The 22,911-nt window shown below is 43.8% G+C and overlaps 1 protein-coding gene across 29 annotated transcripts in view; it reads left to right on the top strand.

Annotated features, from left to right (window-relative positions):
• MAGI1 (membrane associated guanylate kinase, WW and PDZ domain containing 1) overlaps window positions 1-22,911 on the top strand; it is a 368,017-nt gene that overhangs the window by 328,144 nt on the left and 16,962 nt on the right. For 17 of the 29 annotated variants that reach the window (XM_054216236.1, XM_054216237.1, XM_054216213.1 and 14 more), the window contains 6 exons: window positions 4,593-4,809; window positions 10,788-10,865; window positions 13,562-13,653; window positions 14,742-14,934; window positions 18,024-18,317; window positions 21,576-21,779. In XM_054216236.1, the coding sequence (XP_054072211.1) occupies window positions 4,593-4,809; window positions 10,788-10,865; window positions 13,562-13,653; window positions 14,742-14,934; window positions 18,024-18,317; window positions 21,576-21,779 (1,078 nt within the window). The remainder of the gene's footprint in view (window positions 1-4,592; window positions 4,810-10,787; window positions 10,866-13,561; window positions 13,654-14,741; window positions 14,935-18,023; window positions 18,318-21,575; window positions 21,780-22,911) is intronic. The other 12 variants (XM_054216238.1, XM_054216218.1, XM_054216217.1 and 9 more) reach the window with 5 other exon arrangements.

The raw sequence follows: 22,911 nt of genomic DNA, 5'->3' as shown, positions 1-22,911 counted from the left end.
TTTAAGGAGAGTTTTTCAATCATGGTGAAAGAGCCAAATTAGTTTAAAGAACAGTTTGCAGCTGTACGTGGGACTGGGCACTTCCAAGTCCTTTCTTCCCCCTTCCCCCCACCAAGGACATGCTCACGGCAGCTCTCTGTGCTGCTTATTTGTTTTCCGTTTCCCATTGATTCTTCTTTAGATGAAAATGGGTAATATTTTTGTATTGAACATCTGGGGATATACATTTTCAGTGTGAAAGTTCTCTAGTATAGCAATTTCTCCTGCAGTTATCCTGGTATAACATGGAGGAAAACAAACTTTTTTTTTCTTTTTTTTTTTTTCCCTTGTTGCTTGCATCAACATACTCCACAAGGGGGCAAAGATTCCCATTTCCAGCTCGGTTTGCTGTCGCTGCCAGGACCAGCTTCTCCAAAACGCTCTAGAGCACAAAATCTGCAGCTAGATCGTCAGAAGACAGGATCACTGCCGGGGGAAGAAAGTGCTAAGCTCTTCCAAAAATCTGATTTTTCTTTTGGGTGTAAATACATACATTGTCAGCGTAGCTGAATTGTGGCCAAAAATGCAATTCCGATGCACAGCCTGTCCCTGACAAGAGACTTGCCCTGTATTTCGGGTGGATAGGCAGCACTTGGGGCTCTGCTGATGTCCTGTATTTGTCAGGAGGAGAGATTGGTTCCACAGCACGAGGGTTTGTACAACAAATCCCTCTTCATTCAGACACCATTTTTTTCACCCCATCTAAAATGCAGTGGGAGGAAACCACAGCAACCCTTCCCTCTTGCAGTTTTATGCCTGGAGAAGCCCGTGCCAAAAAGCTTTGGTGTCCGTTCATGCCGCAGGACACGCTCCCTGCCACCATCCCCTCTTCTGCTGCGGGTTTCTCTCTCCCTGACACAGACATACACAACTGCTGCTAATAATTAGTGTCCCATCTCTGCCTGCAGCCACCTCTCAGCTGTGTCACGGGCCTCGGTCGTTTTAGCAGTCACTGTACAAAGTAACATCTAATTACTCTTTCATTTAGCACGAGTGACAAACTGGTCTCTGCTAGGTGGGTATCTGTAGCATTTTCCAGGCACTTAGAGACTTCTGCAAGCAGTTTTCCTTCTGTCTCCTTTTGAAACACAACAGCTTCAAGCTCCCCGGCTCCTGTCACCTTTGCTGTTTTCTTCCCTCCCTGTAATCAGAGGATGATGGAGCGCTCAGTGTGCGCTCACTCAACCTCTCTGCTCAGGGAGAAGCTGCCTTTCAGTTCGGCAAATGGAGTGCCCGTGGCTGAAATGGGATTGCACAGTGGGGGGAAGAAATCCTGGAAGGCTGATGTATGCCCAAACCCTGACCACTGCTGCCCACTGTCCTGCAGCAATGGCCCCCACAGATGCACTCAGAAACCCAGGCACATTGTCATTCCTGTTAACCTCAGCCAGTGGGGAAAGGGCAGCTAGAAAAGACTTTATTCCCAATGGTACATTTTCTTTATCTTATGATTTGCAGGATGAGCACTACAAAGTTTCAGCAAAGGCGTAGGGAAGCTGGCGCAGACCATTCATCTCAGACCTGAGGCTTGGGTAGGGCATGAGAAGCTCCAAACTTCCACATGTTTATTTTGTCATGGCTGTAAGACAGTACCAAGGTGATTGTTTTTTCCCATCGCCTGTGTTTAAGTGTGCAGTCTGCCTAAATGGACTCAAGGTAGTCATCGTAGTCTTGATTTCTAGCCATTTTTGGTCAAGAGTCTTTCTGGCAAGCTATTTATGCTTATCAACAGCTCTGGAGAAGACCATCGACTCTGGGGGGCAGGGGTGCTCTTGCTGACTTGGGTGGTTCAGTGCCCCACGCTTTTGTAGCTGCTGTCAGAAGTCAACGTGATTCAGGTGATCTGCTCCGCTTTGCACTGAAAACTACGATCAGCATCTCTGGGTGAGGTCCGAACCGCCCGCTCTGCAGCACTCTCTCCCCAGCAGCCCTGTGCTCCTCTGGCCCTGATTTCCTGCCCGTGTGTGAGCTGAGCGAGCCGGACAGCCAGATCCAAACCCAGGAGGATCGCCCCCAAAGCTAGGAACGAGGCAGGAGATGGAGAAGCCATCCTTTCATTGGCCTATGGTCAGCTCATCTCTCTTGAGAAAGCCCCAAGGCTTTTCCACCTTTGCCCCAAGGCACAAATGTCTTCATCTGGGCAGTCCCCGCGGCAGGAGAGCGGGGTCCTGGTGATGGTGACGTGCTGAAGCTGCTACAGCACATGAAAAGAAACTTGGCCCCAAACCTCATTTGGTGATGTGAAAGTTGATTAATACTGTCTTGAATTAATTTAATTCACATATTCATTATTTCCACGGTTGTGTTCCCCTTTCTCTGTTCCCCTCTTCAACTCCTAAATAGAGATGATTCAGGCTTTTTGAAGGAGTTATTGTTTGGAAAAGCAACTGTCCCTCTGAAGAACTTTTCCCCTATTTCTCGCAAAATGTCTGTGTATTTGCAGTCGCAGCTCTAATTTAACTAGAGGGGGTTTTGCTTGAGAAACACACTTCCATTTGCAACCCAAATATGAAACAGAGTTCATCGTTTGTTCAGTGTTCAGACCTTTCATATCTTAAAGTGAGAGCGCTATTTAAAGTTCAAACTTTGTTTCTTTTTAAATCAGAAAGTTTTCAGACAGTTCTTGACATTTCCCCGAGGGCTGAATAAAGCTCCACATTTTGGTCCCCGTACTCCAGCTTCTGTAAACCAGCTATTTCCAGTGAGATTGCCCTGAAGTTTCACAGGATGCTTGTAGTTATTTTAGTAGTTTAGCCAAACAAACAAAACAATCCAGATGGCTGGACTGAGAATTGCAAAGTGTTTTTTTCTTTTTTATATTTTTGAGTTACAAAGGAGTGATTATCCACAGCATAGATGTTTTAAAACGGCTTCATTTAAAAACTGAAGGGCTGCTTGTGAATTAGGTTCTTTTACCACTTAAAAAGCTAAAAATGTTTGAAATTGGCTCCGATATTTGTATTTGAAAGTCTGCAGATGAGTAATCACAGCAGGTATGCTTTGTTCAAAATTGCTTTAAAGGACAAAGGCGATTTCACATTCTAGTCGATCGAGATATCATTTAAAAAAACACTGGTAGTGGATCAACAACCTGAATGGAAGGCTGCGGGGTCAAAGTCGTTTGGGCTGTTGGAGCTGGTGGGGGTTTTTTCAGTGTAAACCTAAAAATACATGCAACAAAAAAAACCCCAGAAAATATTATTGTTAAGACTCAAAAAGAGAACGCCTTCTCCTCTGTAATTAATTCAGCCCTGCTATGATGGAGCATTGGCCGCCTGGGGTTTCGTGTTAGGGATAAGGGAGGGGGTCCCCAGACCTGTGTACATTCCGGCCCCCGCCCCGTGCTGATCCGCTCTGTGTTTCCCGCTGGCTTTTCTTCCTCCCCCTGCTTGGTTTTCTATGGAGAAGTCCCTGAAAGCCAGAGACTCCTTTTGCGAAGTTTTTGGGTACTCCCTGCCAGCAGGAGGCTTTAAATTTTTGTCTGACGTTTCTTGGTGCGAGTGGCTGACCCCTTCTAGCCAGGAAATTGTGGATGTCGTAAAAGCAACAAAATCCTACGATGCTATTATTCCGGCTGCCCTCTGCGTCACAGCAGCCTCGGGAACATGCCAGTTCCCTGTGCCAGAGCAGGTGGGAGATTGGACTCAACCTCGATGGCAACCCAAGGTCATCTCAAAAGAGCATTAAAAAGCATTTGCTGTACAGTTTGGGGAGCTCTTGCTGAGGGAGGATTTTGCCGCATATTGAGTAGTACAAATCCTGGCAATGCAAATGTGACTTGTGCTTCGTTTGAGCACACCGTTGTGAATTTGAGTGAAGAATTATGTACCCTGCTTAGCTAAACATTGAGCAGACAGAGCTCTTGACACACTGCTTTTGAATAAGCCTTGAATTTAGGCGGACGTATTTTTTCCTGTTTTAATACGCTCAATTACAACAAGGAAATCAAACTGCAAATAGACATTTTCGCATTTGTGAAGGTCTGCTGTGATCCTGTGGATGCTCTGGGAAGCAGAGGCATGAAAGTGGCACTCTGTTGTCCACCCAGCTGTGATGTGGGGGATGCAAGAGCTGCAGAGGAAAAGGGATCTTTCATAGTAAGGGCTGTGCTTGCATGTGTTTCAGAGGGACTGTTTAAGTTTTCACAGTGAAATTTGGTAGTTTTTCCCTTTTTCTTGCAGTTAGAACCTAATGTTATCTGAGTAGAAGGTTGCTGAGTTTTTCTGCCTTAATGTAGGAAAAAATAAGTGCACTGAAACTAGTAACCTATAATGAGATTTGTTTTATGTGTAAGATGGAGAAGTGCATATTTTTTTATGATAAATTACTTTGTTTTGCATATCTCTTTCTGTCAGTCTGCCTATCAAAATCCGTCATCGGGGAATTTAACGGTACCCAGCATTAACTGGTGGCAGCAAAACTGTGATTTATATATTTACTTATGTGCATGCAGAAGCCCTGATCAAAGAAGAGAGAAAAATTGATGGAAAACACCCACTCAAAGACCAATAACCGTCTGTTCTCTCTCTTTCCACTCGCTTTCTTCCTTACAGCAACCACTTGAAAGGAAAGACAGCCAAAACAGTTCTCAGCACAGCGTCTCCAGCCACCGCAGCGGGCACACCGCTTCTCCCGTTCACAGCACGCAGGTGCTGCCCGACTACACCGCCGCAGAGGCGCCGGCTGCGGATCAACCGGACACTTCTGGGCAGAAAAAGCCAGATCCATTCAAAATCTGGGCCCAGTCCAGGAGCATGTATGAAAGCCGACGTGAGTATGAAGCAGGTGTGGTTGCTAAGGCTACGGCTCTGGCAGCTGCTCTCTGTATATTTTCTTTGCGAAGAACTGAATTTTTTTAGATTTATGTTGAAAATATAAGGCTTCAGTTTGTTAATTTTGTGTCTGTCAATGATATCTACTTGATAGAGGTGCACTTTCCTCTCTGATGAGGAATTAATTTAGATTGTCTCTAGGAAAGGGCACTAAGACCAAAGCTTAATACAAAAAAAATCTCTTTAAAATTAAAGACTGTTTTTTCCCTTATTTTTTTATTTTGCCTTTAAATTAGGCTTTAAATTTCTAAGTTTCTTATCCAGATCCTAAACTCTTTTTTGAAGTTAAGACTCGTTGTTTGATATGCATAGGAATTTCAGTAAGGAGGGGGAGTATTTAGTTTGATGAAATCAATATCAGAGGCTTTTCCAGTGTCACTCTGGGGAGGAAAAAATCCAGCTGAGCCATTTTACTTTGACCAGAGTGGACACTTTAATGATACAGATATCAAATGCATATTGTAAGTGGCTTTTATGGCAATTAATAATCTGCACACTTGGCTAATAGTTCAGCAGGGCTTTGACGCTGCTTCAAGACTATAAATATGGTTTCAATCAGTTTCTTGTCGGCAAATAATATAAACACGCTGGCTTTGCTTTAATTGCACTGCTGAAGATGATCGAATCTGTAAAAGCTTCTTAAAGAAAGTAGACAACTATTAGGTTCTTTTTCAAAAGCAATAGTTACTTTAGTTATAGAAAAGGGAGCCTTCAAAGTCTTGGTGCTGTAAGAGTCTCACCTGGAGCTTGATTTTATTGTGCTAACTGGAAATGGGTAAAACCAGTATGAAATTAACATTACCCCAGAATGAAAAATGGTAGGACTGTTTTTTCCTGACCAAATGAATCACTTCAAAATCTTATGTCCTGGAAAAATTAAATCATGAGTCACAGTTTCTTGGCTGAAGATGCACCTCTTCGGATTGAATGTTTCAGCAATGCAGTTTGTAGGTGTCTCAGCTTCTGCGCGCTGCTTCCCTTCCCTTCCCTTCCCAGGGATTAGGCGTCCTCACCCCGCGGGCTCTTGGGCCAGGCCATGCCGACACACAGAGGAGTGCAGTGACGGAGCTTGTGCATGCATCTCATTGAAATAGGAAAAAAGGGCAAAAGCTGAGGGACAGTAACTCTCCAGCCCTGCAGAGCTGCGGGCAGAGCTCCTCCTTCTCCTGCCCGGATGGACAGGGCTGAGGCTGTCCCATGGCACCAGCATTACCCCTGCTCAGCCCACGTGGTTCCCGTAGGCACTGTGCTGGCATTGCCTTAGACCTCCTGCAGCTACTTAGCTAATTTCTAATTAACTGTTTAACTCATACTAATTAGTCATTAGTATCAGCTTAGCAGCCTTAACTCCTGCCTGTCTTTCCTGATAAAACCCGAGACTGAGCTGGAAAAATACTGAAGAGCACAGGCAGCAGTTGTGCTTCTGTGTCCAGCTCCAACACCATGTGCTAAATCCTCCCTCTTTCCTCGCTGGCTGCAGGTATCTTGTAGAGGTTTTATCCTTATCTGTGATTAGAGCCCATTCAGAGGCCTTTTCACTCTCTCTTGACCTGCTGGTTTCCCACATCCCATCTCTCCCTGTGCCACAATCCTCCCTGCTTGGGCCTTTTGCTAGATGGGGATCTGCTGCACACCTTCAGCTTCCCTGTCTCACCTTTCTGCGGTCCAGCATTTCTGTAGTGGGGGCGATCCTATTCTATTGCTTCAATTCTTATCTTCTGCCTCTTCTACCAGATGAAACCTAACTGTTTGAATGTCAGTGCTTTTCTACCACCTTTCTGTCCCATTTCCATTTCCTTCCCAGGAAGGTGTTTTCTGAGACTACTTGGTTTCATAGAGGGGTTTTGGAGAATGGCAGAAGGGTGATATGGTCATGTCTCCTTGTAAGCACGTGCCACTAGAAGTGTCCAACAGCCTATGAATTTCTCACCCTAAGCTGGACTGAAACACATTGCCTGGGGATTAACCTGCACTCGTACCTAGTGACATGGCTTTGCTGCACCTAATGAAAGGTGAAGAAAACCAGAAAAGATACAGTTTAAGTGAAAAAGGTGGTTGGACATGTGCTGTCTCCTGTGGCGATCTGATCCTGAAGTGTGACTAGTGGTTTTATTTAGAGGTCAATGGTCAGCTGCTTCTCCTTCCCTCACCAAGCTCTCCTCACCTTTCGTCCCTCTCACCAGTCTCATAAATGGAGACCATAGATCACAGCTGAAACCCGGTGCCTCTTCTGCCCTGGGAGCTAGTGATGAGCCACCATGTTTCTTTCTCTGTGTTTGGTCTGCTTGAAAAGTGGGCAATTGGTGGCTGCTCTGTTATGAACGTGAATCATCTCTTTGAGACTTGCTTCCCGGTGTTGCCCAAGCACCAGCTGCGTGGCTCTCGGACCACTCCTAGGCAGCTCTGCTGACACGGAGCTCCATAGACTGTAGGATGGGAAAAACCATTCCCTGGGCCTCCAGTTTTACTGTCTGGCTGTTCTTCGTGTCTTTACCCAGCTGCAGTTCAGTTAAACTCCAGTGCCTCCTTCGGTTTGCGGTGATACATTGCTTTTTTCTTTGCTTGAGCACCCATTCGCCTTGGCTTTGGGACAGAGGTTAGTGTCGCCTCTCCCGTGATGTCTGTAGCTTTGGGTGCGAGGTGTGATGACTCTCTCTGCATCCTTCTGATGAAGACGTGAGCAGAACTGAATGCATACCTGATGCACAGCAGGAGGATGCCACCATAGTGCCAGTGCTGAGATTGGCTGATGCGTCCTGTAACTGGGACTTTTGGTGGGTCCTAGAAGCCCCCGCTGCCCGAGGAGCCCCAGCTCACCTCTTCCTGCAGCCCACACCAGGGCTTGCTCTCTATTCATTCATGGCCTGAAATTTTAACAAACCTGAAAAGGATTATAAAATGTTCTTTTGAGAGGCAGGGTTTTGAATCCCCGACATGTGGACTGAAAAACAGCAACAACCCTTTGTGTTGAAGTATATGACGAAGTTAAAAAAGACAGAATTTTAGAGCATTAGATCATCTTCAGTGTTTTATTTCGTCGCATTTGTGAAATTGTTGAGTATAAAGGGAACACAGTGCAATTTTTCAAGTGCAGTTGACACAAAAAGATTAATTCATTAGCCCCAGCCCAGACAGCGTTTTTTTTTTCATCTAAAAATAATAATATAAAGAGATTTCATTCAATATATGAATACATCGTCTCCAGGATGTTTCTAAGAAGTACTGAATCTATAATGACCACCTACTGCCTTTTCACTGGGAGTGCATCCCACTGTTATTAATGTTAATAATAATAATAATGTAGACATGGAAAGCACACAGGCAACATTGTAATTTTTCAGAATTAGGAAAATGTGTTCTTCCTTTCTTTGAGTATTCTTTGGATCAGTATTTCATAAAAAAAAAGACTATATTTGACTTGTGACTTGTCTCACTGAAGCCATTGGTAGAGCAGAATTGGGTTCAAAAGCAGCAGATAACCCATAATTTTGTAAAAGCACGTACTTTTTGATTTACCCAGTGCATCTTAATATCAGGAAGTACTCAGGTTCTGCGGAGGAGAGCCACAGACGTTGCCTGTTTAGGGGAAGGAAAAAAAAAAAAAACCAAGAAGAAAAATTAAGCTAGAATTAATAATGCAGAGCTAAGCAATGGCTCCATATCCGTGTCTGTTGAGTGGCAGCAGATGAGAACTGCAACTCTATTAAACAAATACAGGCTAAAGTTCCTTCACACGCAGCTCCCCTGGGTGAGGGGATCAGGCCTGCAAGGTGCCGAGTGCTTGGGCTCCGGTCCAAGGAAGCTTATTTTCAAGCTCTAAACCCAAAGGGACTCGGATGCTTTAAGGCTCAAGCTGAGCTCAAATGCTCTGCTGCAATCTGGCCCAGAGTTACAATGCTTTGCTGGATTAAGACTTTTGAGAATAGCCGGCTTTGTGTTAAATGAATCTGAAAACAGATCATTTGGTGGCGATAACAAATGCACTCTTTGCTGGTGCTAAGTTTTAGCTGCCTGAGCTCCTTTTTATGGGTAACTCATTGCTGCTCGTGGGAGTTGCGTACATGAATCAGAGAGAAGCTCAAACCCGTAAGGTTTAAGCACTGAAGTGGTTCCAAGATGCAGGAATGACATACGTGAAGAGCACTCAGTGAGAGAAACAGCAACTGAGTAGTTTATTGGAGAACTGCGATTCCGAATTCTCACGCTGTTTTATTGAAAATTTATTTTTATAATATGCTTTTTATTTTTCAGTGTATTATTAAACTTCCTTAAAGATTAACGCAATCTGTTGTCAAATTTTTCTCATGTGGCCTGATTGCTTTGCAAAATACCGTATCCTACATATGGCCATCTGTCAAAACAGCAGTGACAAAATGAATTAATCTGAATTGCAGATGTGTTAATGAATCCCTTTGAAGGGCTTAAGCATTTAATTAAAAGTAAAGCAGAACATGATAGATAATTTTTAAAGGTTTTAAAATATTCTAAGTTATCGTTAATATTTGAATTTTATTTTCAGGCACATAATTTATTTGGTAGGATTTTCTCTCCCTGAATTTAATTAAAATAATACAAACAAGTCTTGACCCCAGTGTGTAGCGTTCACTCACCAGCAATTAAATAGAATTAAAAATATTTGCACAATGATACCAAACATTAGATACTTTCTCCCTAAAATAGAAAAGAAAAATGCTCTCAGGAAATTGCGGCCGCCTTGTGATCAGACTGACTTTAAAGGTGATAGTTAGTAAAAGCCCCTTGGTAGGGTTATGTCCTTTTATTATATCAAAGGGAGACAAACAGTTACAGTCATACGCTTGGGCACACAGATGTGTCCATGCCCTTAGAGAACGTCTTGCTAAAAGAGCCGGTGGGACTCGCAGCGCGGGGGGGCGCAGCAGAGGCTGCAGAGCTGTGCGTGGAGCTGGCTCCTGGGCAGACTTTGCTGGTGTTCGTCTGGCACCAGCCTGGTCCATGGCTCGGGCAAGGCATCACGCCTTCCCCAAACCTCCGTGGCAGAACTTGGTCATCTCGTCAAGCCATCTTTTCAAAGCTTTCCATGCCACCAGAAGGGTTGAGTAAAAGGAAAAGACAGAAAAAGTGGAATCCTCCTGCAGTGGGATAGTTTAGAAAACACGGCTTTCCTGCAAATACGGAATCTCATGAGATTTATGGATAAATCACAGGACTTTTCAACACCGAAACTCTCCATCAGCTTCAGTGAGACTATTCACTCTTCACTTCAGACTTGTCCTTATATACTTTGCTGAATCTGGGCCTTGAAACTTTTCTACTTTGCCAAGCTATGAGTCATTGAAAGTGCTGCTGCCTCAAATGAGCTAGTGACTAAAGCAAACTCTGAAATACTGATTGGTTTTGAATCCATCTTTTGTTGAAACTGATATCCCACTGGGCAGATTGATTTTTTTTTTTTATATAACGTGTAAGATAATTGTTAAAGTTTGTATAGGAAAGTTTGATTAAAATGACCTCTAATTAAGCACTGTGTTCAGTGCTCATCAGCATGTATTTAGAGAAGTTTCTTAACGTTAGAAAAAGATACTGCCATTTGGAAAACTAACTTGTGTCATGATAGTGGAAATTTTTTTGTAGAAAAGTATTTTTAAGGTGTTATCAAAGAGATTCTTCCTCTGAGGAGAAAAAAGAGTTCTTCAAATATACCCGCATGCACGTGCATAGATGTATAAAGTCATGTGTGCGTGTGTTATATATCCACATGTACCCAGGCATGTGCAAATAGATGTGAAAGTTAGTATGTCGTAATCCATAGTAGCTTTAACCTTAGCAATTTGTGCATGAAAGCCTAACGTGACCCATACAGTCAAAATTAATTAAGTGAACTAACAAGAAAGCAGATACATTAAGCTTTGCAAAATTGTAAAATTAATATTACAGCTATGTCACCTTCGCCTGCAACTGGACTGAGCAAGGGTGAGAGAGAGAGAGAAATCAATTCCACGAGTTTTGGAGAATGTAAGACTGTGCCGAGAATGTATCTGTGTCTTGTGATGTCTTGTTCTGGTGTCATTGCTGCTCTGTGGCGGGGGGCTCTTCATCTCCAAGGGAGTCTGGCAGGGCCGTACGCCAAGGTTAGCCACCAAGGTGCAAAGTACTTGCTTTACTGTGTACTGGCTAGCGGCGGATTTCGTAGGGGGCTCGGGGGGGGTATCATGTTCCCATTTCGTTTGTGAGTTCGCCCACATGGCTCCTCGACGGGGCTGTGGCACTCGCCTCTCCTTCCATTCTTCATGGTCCCAGCAGAACTCTTCTTACCACTTCTGCGATGCTCTCCAAATGGGCTGGTCTAATTCAAGATGAGCAGACTGGCAAGTTTTACCCAGTTGGACTATGTACACGTTTTTCTCAGAAAGAGTCAGACGTGCTTGAGATCAGGTCAAAGTGCAAAGACAAAATGAGTGACTCCTGGAGGCCATTTGTCATTCGTTTTCAACAAAGTTTTGGCACCACCATGAAATTTTCCCTTTAAGTAAGGGAAGTGGCTCCTCTAAAGCGCTACCAAATAATGGAGAACCTGAAGTAATTCTCAGTACGGAGATCCGCAGGGGGTCCCACCTCGGCTGTAGGGAAGCACAGAGGTGGATGGGGGTTTCTAGGCTGTGCCAGGGAATCACCCAACTGCAAAAAGTGGTAAAAGGAGTTTTGTTGCGTTTGTACTCACTCTGTGTAAATGTATGTTGTCCGTATGTTTGTTGTATCTATGTTTCACCTCTCTGTAACCCTTCCAGCGGAAGGAGCGTTACATGAACTTGCTTCTTTGGGTATAGACTTGTCTTTTTTTGTTGCTCTGGTTTAACACCACCGTTACACCTCGGCTTGCCATTAGCCCCAGCGGCCGTTAATTGGCTAGCTGGTACTCGAACCAGGAACATAAGGCATCGTTCAGCGAGACTGGAGAGTTGACAAATGGGAAGGTGTTGAGAGATGCTGAGGAAACGGGCCCACGCTGAAGCTCTCTGCAGAAGCCATTTTGCCTCTGACAGTTCCAACACGCACTATTAATTGGTTGGGGCCAGCCTTTGCCAAAAAAGCCTGCGAAGTGCTGGAGAGACGCTTCCGAATGCGTCTGCTTTTCACGCTCCCCCTCGCTGAAGGCAGCGACAAACACCAATTAATTCATTCTCTCCGTTCTGCTGTTGTGCCGCACGTCTGTATGGTGGCGAGCTGCCTTCAGCCAGCTCGACTGAACCGATGAACCACGCAGGCTTCCAGCGTGTTCATCACCCGATTGTTCTGTAATTGTATCCGGACAAAACTTACCCTCTAGTTCAGTGAAGGTAACGTGCACAGGTCTTAAGCTTAGTTTATAACTGCAAGTAATTAAAATGTGAAAATATTATATATAAAACCAGATTGAAAGAAAATGTCAACGCAGGCGTCAGTGCCTTAGCACTCACCTGTTTTAATTTTTAGTTTTCCCAGGTCTTAAATTCATATTATATTCTAAACCTGTTGAATCATTGAAGAGAGAGCATCAGAGCTAACCCAAAGTCCTAACACTGAAAAGCACCAGATGACTAGACCCAAGCCTTTGCGCAACAGGCACCAAGAGTGTGAAATGCAATTAGGGCCCAGGCTGACACTCACTGATGTCAGTGGAAAACAACCAGCTTATCTGCTCATAGATACAGAAAACTAGATGATGTTTCATTAAATGGGTTGCATCCTGTGTCCGAGTATGCACTTATTTAAATTACGTTCCTGAACAATATACTTTGATTTCAGGCAGCTGACTTGTAAAGGAACAGCTTTTTTTATCATTAATTATAAATTTTGAGAGGGGATCATTATAAAATTAGTCAATGTTACAGATAGTAACCAATAAATATTAAATGAACCTGAAGTTGTCTTCTGATATGATTTAATGTTAGCAATTAATTTTGCATTTTTAAAAAAGGGATGAAAGCAGGCATGAACACGTTAATATAAAACATTACTGTTCAACCGCACTTCAAGGTTAGTACTTCACTGTATGTAATATTCATTGTAAAAACCTTGCTGGTGTTCCATACTAATGAGTAGGTAAGGTTGAGCTTTTTTTATGTTTCCAGCTGGTTTTGTCTGTTCAGTGGTTTTACAGAGCCCGTACCCGAGTGAGAGTCAGAAGAGCTGCTTCGCTTTCAGTGGAGCCTTTCTGTTTTACACCAGCTGGGGATCTGTCCCATAGTTATTTAAAGCAGTGTCAATAGACAGATAGCAAACTGTGCTTGTGAAAGTTAATTAAACAGTAGAAGTTATAACAAGTGGCTCTTTTGTCTCCCATGAAAGGGGAGGCAGCTGTATTGTTTCTGGCAGAATGATTCTCTGTTGTACACATTTATTTATTGATGATTTGAAAGAGGCTCTTATGCTGGGTAATGATGCTAATATTGATGGAAGGAAATACTATAGTGATAAACAAATGGCAAGTCACAATTAGACACCCAAAAAGTAGAAACCACTGCATAATTTTTAGTAGTGATTTAGATAATAAACCTTGAGTATTTAAACCTATAAATGTTCTTAATTATGTCTAAAAATTCAAGACTGCCTCATTTAAAGGGTAAAATTGGGCAGCAGATCCCTCTACATGTACACCAGAGTAGTACTGATTTGGGTATAAAGGTGTGGGGTTTTGATTAAAAATTATAGTTTTCCTTCTTTCCCTTCAGTTCCAGATTACCAAGAGCAGGATATCTTTCTATGGAGAAAGGAAACCGGTTTTGGATTTAGGATTCTAGGTGGAAATGAGCCTGGAGAACCTGTGAGTATATCTAGAAGTGGTCTTGTTTTAACTCATGACACCTTCTAGAATCACGGCAGTAGCATGTGCAGATGTGCGGGACTGCACCATGGCATCTCTATTAAAATAACCAGTGGGCTATGAATTTACAGCCCGCAACTCCTCCCCACCCTCCATCCAAAAACCAACCCAAAACTCACATAGTTGAAATGCGTTTGGCTTCCCCTGCTATTCCCTGTTTTTGTGATGTCCCAAATGAAAACACATGGATCTGAAATTGCCTGGACACTGTGGAAAGGATGTGCTGGTCAGGTTTGCACGTATTTTGATCTTAAGAGTGTCAGGTTTTCTATTTGCTCAATTCCCTCCTTGAATTTACTTAATTTACTGTAAATCCAGTGCCTGTGGAAGGTGTCAGGCTAAAATCACGTGGTCTTTCATGTGCTCCACAGGTCAAAGCTACATAAGGGCAGCATAAATTTCCACGTATTTCCCTGCCAAAATTATTTTGCTCATTTATGGAAAGAAAGGCCATGAATTCCTCTCATGTTAGAGTAACTCCACAGGACTCACTGAAGATAAACCAAAACTGAGTTGGTGGACAGGCAAGTGGTATGGAGCTTGTAAACCCTAGGGGTAACTGAAAAGATAACTCAATCTCAGCCTCCCTCGCAAGACCGTTGGTGCCTTTAACCGTCTTCCTCTCTGGTCACTGTCGGTTGAACTCATTCCCAAGGCTATCTGTCATTAGAGTGAATGGACTGCCTAAAGAAACAAGACGTCAGTTTATTACAATTTCATGATGTGGCTACATTCACATGGAGCTGCTTTCACAGGAGCAACTTTCCTGACCAGCAGACGTTTGTCAACAATTTCTTGTCCCTACTAAATTGGGTCTAACTCCCAGTGCCCCTTGCTTGCAGCTGGCTGTTGAGTTCGTTCTCATTTATTACTATGTATTCTTTCTCCCTTCCTCCCTCCCCTCCTTTGCTTTCCTTCCTTGCCTGCCTTTCTTCCTTCCTTTCTTGCCTTCCTTGCCTTATTTGTCTTCCTTCCTCCCTTTCCTTCCTCCCTTTCTTTCCTTTCTCCCGTTTGTGCTAATTCATCAGATTTACATCGGTCACATTGTACCGCTGGGTGCTGCTGATGCTGACGGCCGCCTGAGATCGGGTGATGAACTGATCTGCGTGGATGGGACGCCTGTTGTCGGGAAATCGCACCAGCTTGTCGTCCAGCTTATGCAACAGGCAGCCAAACAAGGTCATGTCAATCTGACCGTCAGGCGCAAAGTGGTTTACACAGGTAGGCTGCCGTGTCACTCTGCAGGGGTAGATTTTCTTGCCAGACTCCATCTGTTCAGCAAACGGTTTAAAGAAAAAAAAGGCTCCTCCTTGTAGCACTGGGAAAACTCAGGGGATGTGGTGTTATTCTTCCTCTTTTGCCTATTTTTAGTCTTTTTTGTTCTTGATTAAGTACGTTTCAAATATTTTGTTTCCCATCAAGACTGTCTCAATCTCAGTTGGGTTCCCCAGTCTTTGTGAAGGTTTCTGATAAAATGGGGAACTGTTCAGTTGCAACATAGCATTTTTAATTTGACTCATGCAGCAACAGACACTGTGCCTGACTGCCTGTGTTTTCTGTTTTCTTCCCAAAATAACTGTGCTGCCTGATAGCCATTCTGAAACTGGGAATGAGGGAAAAGGTGCTGAAGAGTCCCCAGGAGGGGAGGCAGGGGCAGAGAGTGAGTGAGGGCATTGGTGAGTAGTGGCTGATGTCCCAGGCACAGGAGAAGCTTCAACTGAGGTTGCAGCATGTAGTCAACTAACCGCAGGATGCAAAACTGTAAGCATCGTTAGTTCTGGTAGTGCAGGGCATGCATGTTTGTTGTGATAGAGAAGTTTCTGGATTAGGAGTTATGCTAGGCATTGTGCACGCACTGCACAAGAGTATGGTCTAAATGGACAAAACGGCAGCTGGCAGAAAGGCAAAGATGCAGAGAGAAGTGACGCTGCATGGTTTCCAGATCAGTGACAGAAAAATGATGGCAAAGAAAACGAAACCACGAACATGAGCTTTCTACATGACATGTGACCTTATGCTTAATATTGGAGAGTAACATTGGGGTGCTGCCTCTTCCTGTGAGTCCCTCTGGGGAGCTCAAGTGTGGGATTTGGCTTAGCTCACTTATTCAGAAGAAAGGATATTATATAGCGTTTCAAGTTTAGGCATCAGCAGAAAAATAGGCAGTGATGTACCTTCATCTTAAAGAGCATCAAAATAACATTCAGGTTGAAAATTAGGCCCGCAGTGGAAGTTAGGACTAGAAAAGTACCTCTAAAGTAGCTCTGTATTCTTATCCAGGGACAAGCTCCTTCCGCATAATATTAAATAAATGTTCACTTCTCATTTCTTTCCTTCTTCCCATTGTGGATTAAATGCCAGGTTACGTCTCTCCTCTAACAGCCTCTCTCATTCCTGACAAAGGGCTGCCAATGTGAGAGAAGCTTTGGGAGATGAGCTTTGGGAGGAAGGTGAAGGGCAGCTGAATTTTGGTATTGTTTTTGTGCGTAGATTTTCTATCCAGTTTTACAGCCTCCAGGCTGGAAATTACCATAAAAGATTTAGATGCATGAGAGATCTCTTGGTATTTCGTTCAGGGGCTTGTTACTCCAGACCGAGCTATTTCTGAATCATTTCAAATGTGGACACTTACTCTAGGATAAATTATTCAGGATCCCTTCTTTCACCTTATGTTTGCAGGCTTTTAAATTCCGGCATAACTTTGTAGAGAAGCCTCTTCTTGAATTTTGGTCCCTTATTCGTCCTGTCATCTATAAACCAGTAGAAAAAGATTGTTCACCTAAATGGGTACTACATGTCTTGAGATTCACATAGAGGAAAGTGGATACTCCTGTTTTCATAATTTGTAGAGTTGACAGGTTTAGAATTTTCAGGTTTAGATTTTGTTTGGCATCCATTACCTAACAAGGACAGATCTTTTAAGGTCTTCAGCCTAATTTTGATTCACCAAATTGGAGAAGTGGAGGCAGCCATTCGATAGAGACCAGTGCAATATGCTGCTCTCAGCTGCACAAACGGACTGTGGGGAACTGTCTGAGTAACAAGAAGTGGAAGCTATTGTGGGCCACAAGCTTCAACCTAAGGTTGGCTCAGGTGAAGGAAGAACACGGTGCTGGGATGTAGGCAGGGGGGAACTCTCCTGATTTCCCAGCAGACGATGGCTTAGCTGCAATATGGTCCAGCACTTCAAGAAAGACATGTTTGAGTTGGAGAGAGCCCAACTGGAGGGAGTCCAGAGGACCAGCGGGAATAAGGAGAGCTCTAGAAAACATGGTCTGCAAGGAAATATTGAACAAATCAGGATTGTTTAGCCTAAAGCAGAGAAGGGGGAGGAGGTGTTAAACTCCCCAAGACTATAAGAGGCTGCTGCAAAGAGGAAGGGAATAATATGTTCTCCATATGCCTGCTGGATAGAACTAGAAATAATAGCCTTATGTTGCAGCAGGGAAGATTTAAGTTAGATATTGCAACCAATAGATTGCCTGGGGAGATATTTAACAGCTGATTAGACAAACATCTGTCAGGACTGACAGTAGGTATAGTTGGCCCCGACTCGAGCAGAGTGTGGACTATGCCATTTTTTTGAGATTTCTTCAAGCCTTGTGGTAGCTGATTAGATGTTAAACTAATACCGCTTCCAACTTCAGTTGCTGTTAAACACTTGTTTAGTATTAATGTTAAAGTTAATGATGTTTAATGGCTTCCCCCCGACTGTGCCAGACTGTACAGATGATAGTTGCTGGTTCTTCCATCCAGAAAAGCTTTGTTCACAATTGTTTTGTTTTATTATGGGTGGTTATTATTACTTAAGATCACATTAATCAAAGGCAATCAGCGCAACTGATAGCATTGAGTTAAAAAATACACAGGTGTTGAGTGATGGGTATTTGGTGTTACTCTCTCTCCTCGCGGGTTGTGCATGTATTCACAGTTGCACATATATAACCGAAGTGGGGATGTGCCATTTAAAGGAGGCACCTCTGAACTAATGTAATCCAGGTTTAAAATGTGATGGAGCATCCGAGCACGCAGCACTGCACTCGTTTAACTGTACTGCTGCTGTAGTTCGGCAGTGAAGGGCTTTGGCTGCAGGACCATACGCTGGAGAGGACGAGCGTGTGTGGTCAGTGCCGTCACCGAACAGAGCTGTTGGTGATGACATCTGAAAGGAGACAGAGCCCTTGGTCACTCTGGCCATGCTTTATAGGTTAAAGCAAGTCATTTGCTTTGTTTTTTCACCTGCAGTGGATGGCACTTTTCAAGCACTACAAGATGCAACTTGCTCAGGCAATCTTTTTTTAACTCCCCAGTTCCCAAGGCAGAGAATGAAGTCCCATCCCCAGCCTCTTCCCACCACAGCAGCAACCAGCCGGCCTCGCTGACGGAGGAGAAGCGAACGCCGCAGGGCAGCCAGAACTCCCTCAACACCGTCAGCTCGGGCAGCGGCAGCACCAGTGGCATCGGCAGTGGTGGTGGCGGGGGCAGCGGTGTCGTCAGCGCGGTGGTCCAGCCCTACGACGTGGAAATCCGCCGCGGCGAAAACGAGGGGTTCGGCTTCGTCATCGTCTCGTCGGTGAGCAGGCCGGAGGCGGGGACGACATTCGGTAAGTCTTGGGGTGTTTTTCAACGCGCCTCGAATGAGACGCAGATTTGAGCGCTGCGGCGCAAGGAGGCGAGTGGGGATCTGTTTAATTAAAAGTCGTGAGCATGCCCTAATTAATGTAATTAATAGCTTAATTGGAGGCCAAGATTTGGTAGGTGTTTGCCTCCTGGGTTTTGTTCAGCACTGAGTCGAGAAGAGCAAAATGAGAAAGCCCAACCTGAAGAGCAAAAATGCCACCAATGGCAATTCCTGATGCTCCCTGAAGCTCCTTCCGTCCCTCTCCCTGGGCGCCTTTCTGGGTTTCGCTCTCAGAAGAGCAGCCGGGGATCCCCCCAGTGATGGTGATTGCTAAAGCAGAAATGGAGCATGTGGAATGAAATATCTTTCCTGATGGTGGAATTGAGCCAGTTGATTTAAAAGCAGTAATACTTAAACTGATTAACTTCTCTTTGGCAATCAGGGTTATTCCGATGCTCATTATGGAGTGAGCATGCTGATAGCTGGAAAGTTTTAATTAATAGTGCTTGCTGGTGAGACATAAAATGGAGAATACTGTTAAAAAATAACAGAATATGCTTTTTGATCCATTCCACCTCTTCCCAAGTCCATTTCTTCAGAGTAGGGGGAAATGAAGTTCATGCAATATCACACTTAATATCCTACCCTAATGGAAGCAGTGATGGTTTCTTTCTTAAGACAGTCCTTTCTGCTAGGTAGACACCCACCTCCGGGTGTTGGTGCAAAAGAGGTGTACGTAAGCTGGTGTTGCAAGTATGCACCAACAGCTGCTCTAGAGCAGAAATGTCATTGCAAGGGGGAAACCAGTCAGAGATGCTATTTTCTTCCCTTTCCGTCTCATCCAAAATGGCCAGAGGCAGCATCCACTTATACTTTGTAGGGGAAAAAGAAAGCGTTCCCTCCCTGTTGGTCTGTGGCACGTGAATAGGGATGGAGGAGGAAAGGAAAGACAGAACAAGTGCCCTGGCCATCTTCACGCTGCCTCTCAGAGCAGGGTTGTGGTTGTGGTTGACAGACAAAATACATTGCAGTATCCCTCTACAGCTCGAACATTCCTGGGGCATGCAGGTGCATGTGGCAAGAAGTGGCCTTTCCCCCTTTTTTTTCCTAGGCTTTTTTCTCTGAAATTTCCTACCGTTGCCCATTGGCAGTGCCATTACGAATAAATCAAGGGAGCATCATCTCCTTTGCTGGTATTGGTGTAGAATGGACCATTTCTAGCACTGTTCTGGGCAGCAGAGATTTCAAGGGGGAAATATCTAGAATAGACCTGGTGCATGGAGTTCAGTCAGTTCTCAGATGCTAGGCTACCTCACACCGTCCTTGCTGCTGGAAACTGCTCTTCCAGAATAGGTATTTTGGTGGTGCCAGAACACAATGGCGTGATGCAATATAAATTAAACTGAACTCAAGCTAAACCTGTTATCTTCTGAAAGTGTTTGCAAATGTGTGTGAAAATAACTTTTACTGTATGAAGACTGTGCTCTAACTCTTTTCTGCAGAGAAGCCTTGACCTGAGGTTGTAAAGAGTTGTGTTTGCTTTAGCCCAAGATACTCGCTAACTGGAAGTTTTCTGTGCAGGGGCTTCTCATGGAGATCTGTTGATCTGTGACTGTTTTTCCTTTAATTTTTTTCAAGTGTATTCAGCTTTTTCCTAATACTCTGCATGAGATCCGTTCCCTCTGCTGCGTGGTGCTTGCTTTGGACCTCCTTTGTAGATTTTTTTTCTTTCATGGGTAGTAGAGATGGGCCAAACTGATTCTAAAACCCACCTTGGTCGCTTTGGTGTGGGCTCTGTCATCTGTGTCCAGTGGATTGGATAGAATAGGAACTCATTTCTCATACCCTCAAAACAGCCTTTAAACTGGATGGGTCCTTGTATTTCCAGAAAGAAAAACTTACTAACATCACAGTAAAATAAAACCAAGAAAAAAATCCGCCCCCCCCCCCCATACCTTCCCCAATATTGCAACTAATATTAACACTTTCTGCCAGTTTTCATTGCATCTTTCCAACCTTGTTCTCTCACCTCACGTTCCTTTTCTTAGCCTTTTCTTCTTTATGGTCTCTCTAGAGTTGTCATGTGTGCAGGAATGTGTATCTCTAAAAGTACTAATCAAATAGAGACTACAGCACAGATGGGAGAGTGCATCTTGAGGGTGAATGTATTGTGGATGCAGAGTGTGAGATGACCACTGTGTGTACCTCATCGTTTTAACCATGTCCTGTGTGCACGAGGGCCTCTCGCCCATGTAAGGAAGCCGTACAAAAGCCTGATGGATTTCTATCTGAGAGAAGTTGTGTATCCCCTGTATCCCAATTCTGTAGTTTATGGATGTGTTTTTGGGACAAACAATTGCATGTAACAGGAGGAGAGTTTTGTCTCCAAAACACATTCATCCTAAAGTGCTCTTGCTCTGTGTGTCAGACATCTCAATGGTTTTGTGTGTGGTTTTAGAGGTATCTGAGGTCCTTATTGCTTCCCTGCTCCCATCCTGATGCCATCTAAGATCGTAAAAGGGGAGGAGTTAACAGAGGTTGAGGTGGATGCCTGCACCAAAGGGTTACCCTTGTCAGTCTTGGCCCATCTGTAGTGGTCCTCTACCTTCCCTGGTAGTACCTTTATTCACGATGGAAGAAAACCGTTTCATGTTGCTTCCCCGTGCAGCGCTGATAGATTGGGTCTTCGTGGTAGAAAGGGAGTTGCGCTCCCTCCTAGGCCTAGAACAATTTTATCTTTCTGAACTGAGAAAGAACAAAACATTGGCAGAAGCTTGAACAGCAGTTGACTTGGAGAAAGACTAGAGAGGCTGACACTGTTGTAATCTTGGAGGAGGATGGTTGTGTTTTCTACAAACAGTTTCAATTTTTTTTGTTCAAAAATGAAATCGGGATTTGGGTTATGATGGGGCTGTTCAGTACAGTTGTAGTCCATAAAAATCTTACCATTTATTAACAGAAATCAAGGTGGGGGGAGTTTTGAGTGATTAACAAAACACCTTTTTGTAAAATAAGTAAAGTATTGTGCACTCATACTAGTTGATTGCCAATGTTTTGAACACTGGCAGCAAAGCTATCCTATAATAACTTTTGCTTGATGCATTAATTAATTAACCCTTAACCTTCTCTTTCCCTTTTCAACCCTTTTTCTCCTTTTCCCCTTCACCATATTCCCACGTGTGTAAACAATTAAAAACCAAAACCAAACAAAAAAAAAACAACCCCCAAACCAATACAAAAGCGGGAAATGCATGTGTGGCCATGCCTCACAAAATAGGTCGGATAATTGAAGGGAGTCCCGCAGACCGCTGTGGCAAGCTGAAAGTAGGCGATCGGATCTTGGCTGTGAACGGGTGCTCCATCACCAACAAGTCGCATTCAGACATCGTCAACCTCATTAAGGAAGCGGGAAACACCGTTACTCTGCGCATCATTCCAGGAGATGGTAAAGTATATGTTTCCTGCTGTCTTATCTGACCCTCTTGTTGGTTTTGTTCCTGGGCTTTTTGCATCTGTCGGAGCTGCAAGGTCATGGAGGACTCAATTTCCACTCCCACTTCGGGAATTAGCAGTGAGGGAGGTTGTGAGTCTTCCATAGCTTTATTTTTTGCTTCTTTCTATAGAAATGGGAGTTCCTTTTTAAAACAGGGAGGTGCTGATTCTTCATGAAAAAAATAATATTCCATTCTATCACGTTCTTCCACTTATGTCCTTAAAATGATCTTCTGTAAATTTGATGCATATTTCGGTACGCTTTGATTTGGTTCTTAGGATAGTAATGCAGCTTTAGAGTATTTGGGAATCACTTGTTAATATGTGGGATTCCTGAAGCTTTGTATATACACAAGCAGAGTAAAGAGATCACAGAAAGGGATAAACACTTTGTCATGTTTTAAGCTGTTTGGAAAGAAGATTTGGGTTTATTCTGGGTAAGTTGCTTTGGGAGCGAGCTCAGTACATTTTGAAATGACTTTGTTAAATGGTGATGGCTCCGGAACCGCTCTGTGCTTGCAGCCGAGCGTTGTAAGTGTTAGACTAGACAGGATCTCACTGCTTCGGATCAGAGGGAACGTGCAGGATCCCTAATAAGACGCTGATGCTTGGTACTAGTTTCAGGTCATTAAAAATAAGGATCTGTGTTATATATCAGTTTCATTAAATTGATCCTTAGCTGTGATGCCAAATAGGAACAGAGCAGAAATATGTGCAGAGTATCTATAGCAGATTTAAAATTGGTGTCGTTGTAAATTCTAAGTATTTTGTTTGTTCATTGTCCTGCTCTGCCATGGATGAGTTCGTAGGGGGAACTCATTAGGCAGAAATCCTTTTACGTTGCTCTCTTTTTAAGCTGAATTCGTGGGTGTGAGATTTGATGGCTCAGACACAGTGCTAATGAGCATTTCTTAGAGTTGCACAGGACGTTATTTGCATTCAGTTCAGTATAGAGAAAGTGTGATTAAGTTTGAAGGAAAGGTTGAGGAAGTATGGCTGAATTGAACCCGGTACTTGTAGAGCAGATTGAAGAAGTTACACGATGCGTTTTCCAGCGAGAAGCATTTAGTAGCTGCTAACTCTCA

The sequence above is a fragment of the Rissa tridactyla genome, chromosome 10 (assembly GCF_028500815.1).
Source record: "Rissa tridactyla isolate bRisTri1 chromosome 10, bRisTri1.patW.cur.20221130, whole genome shotgun sequence".
NCBI lineage: Eukaryota > Metazoa > Chordata > Aves > Charadriiformes > Laridae > Rissa > Rissa tridactyla.
Note: the sequence above shows the minus strand (reverse complement) of the source record. Positions and strands in the feature narration are given on the sequence as shown.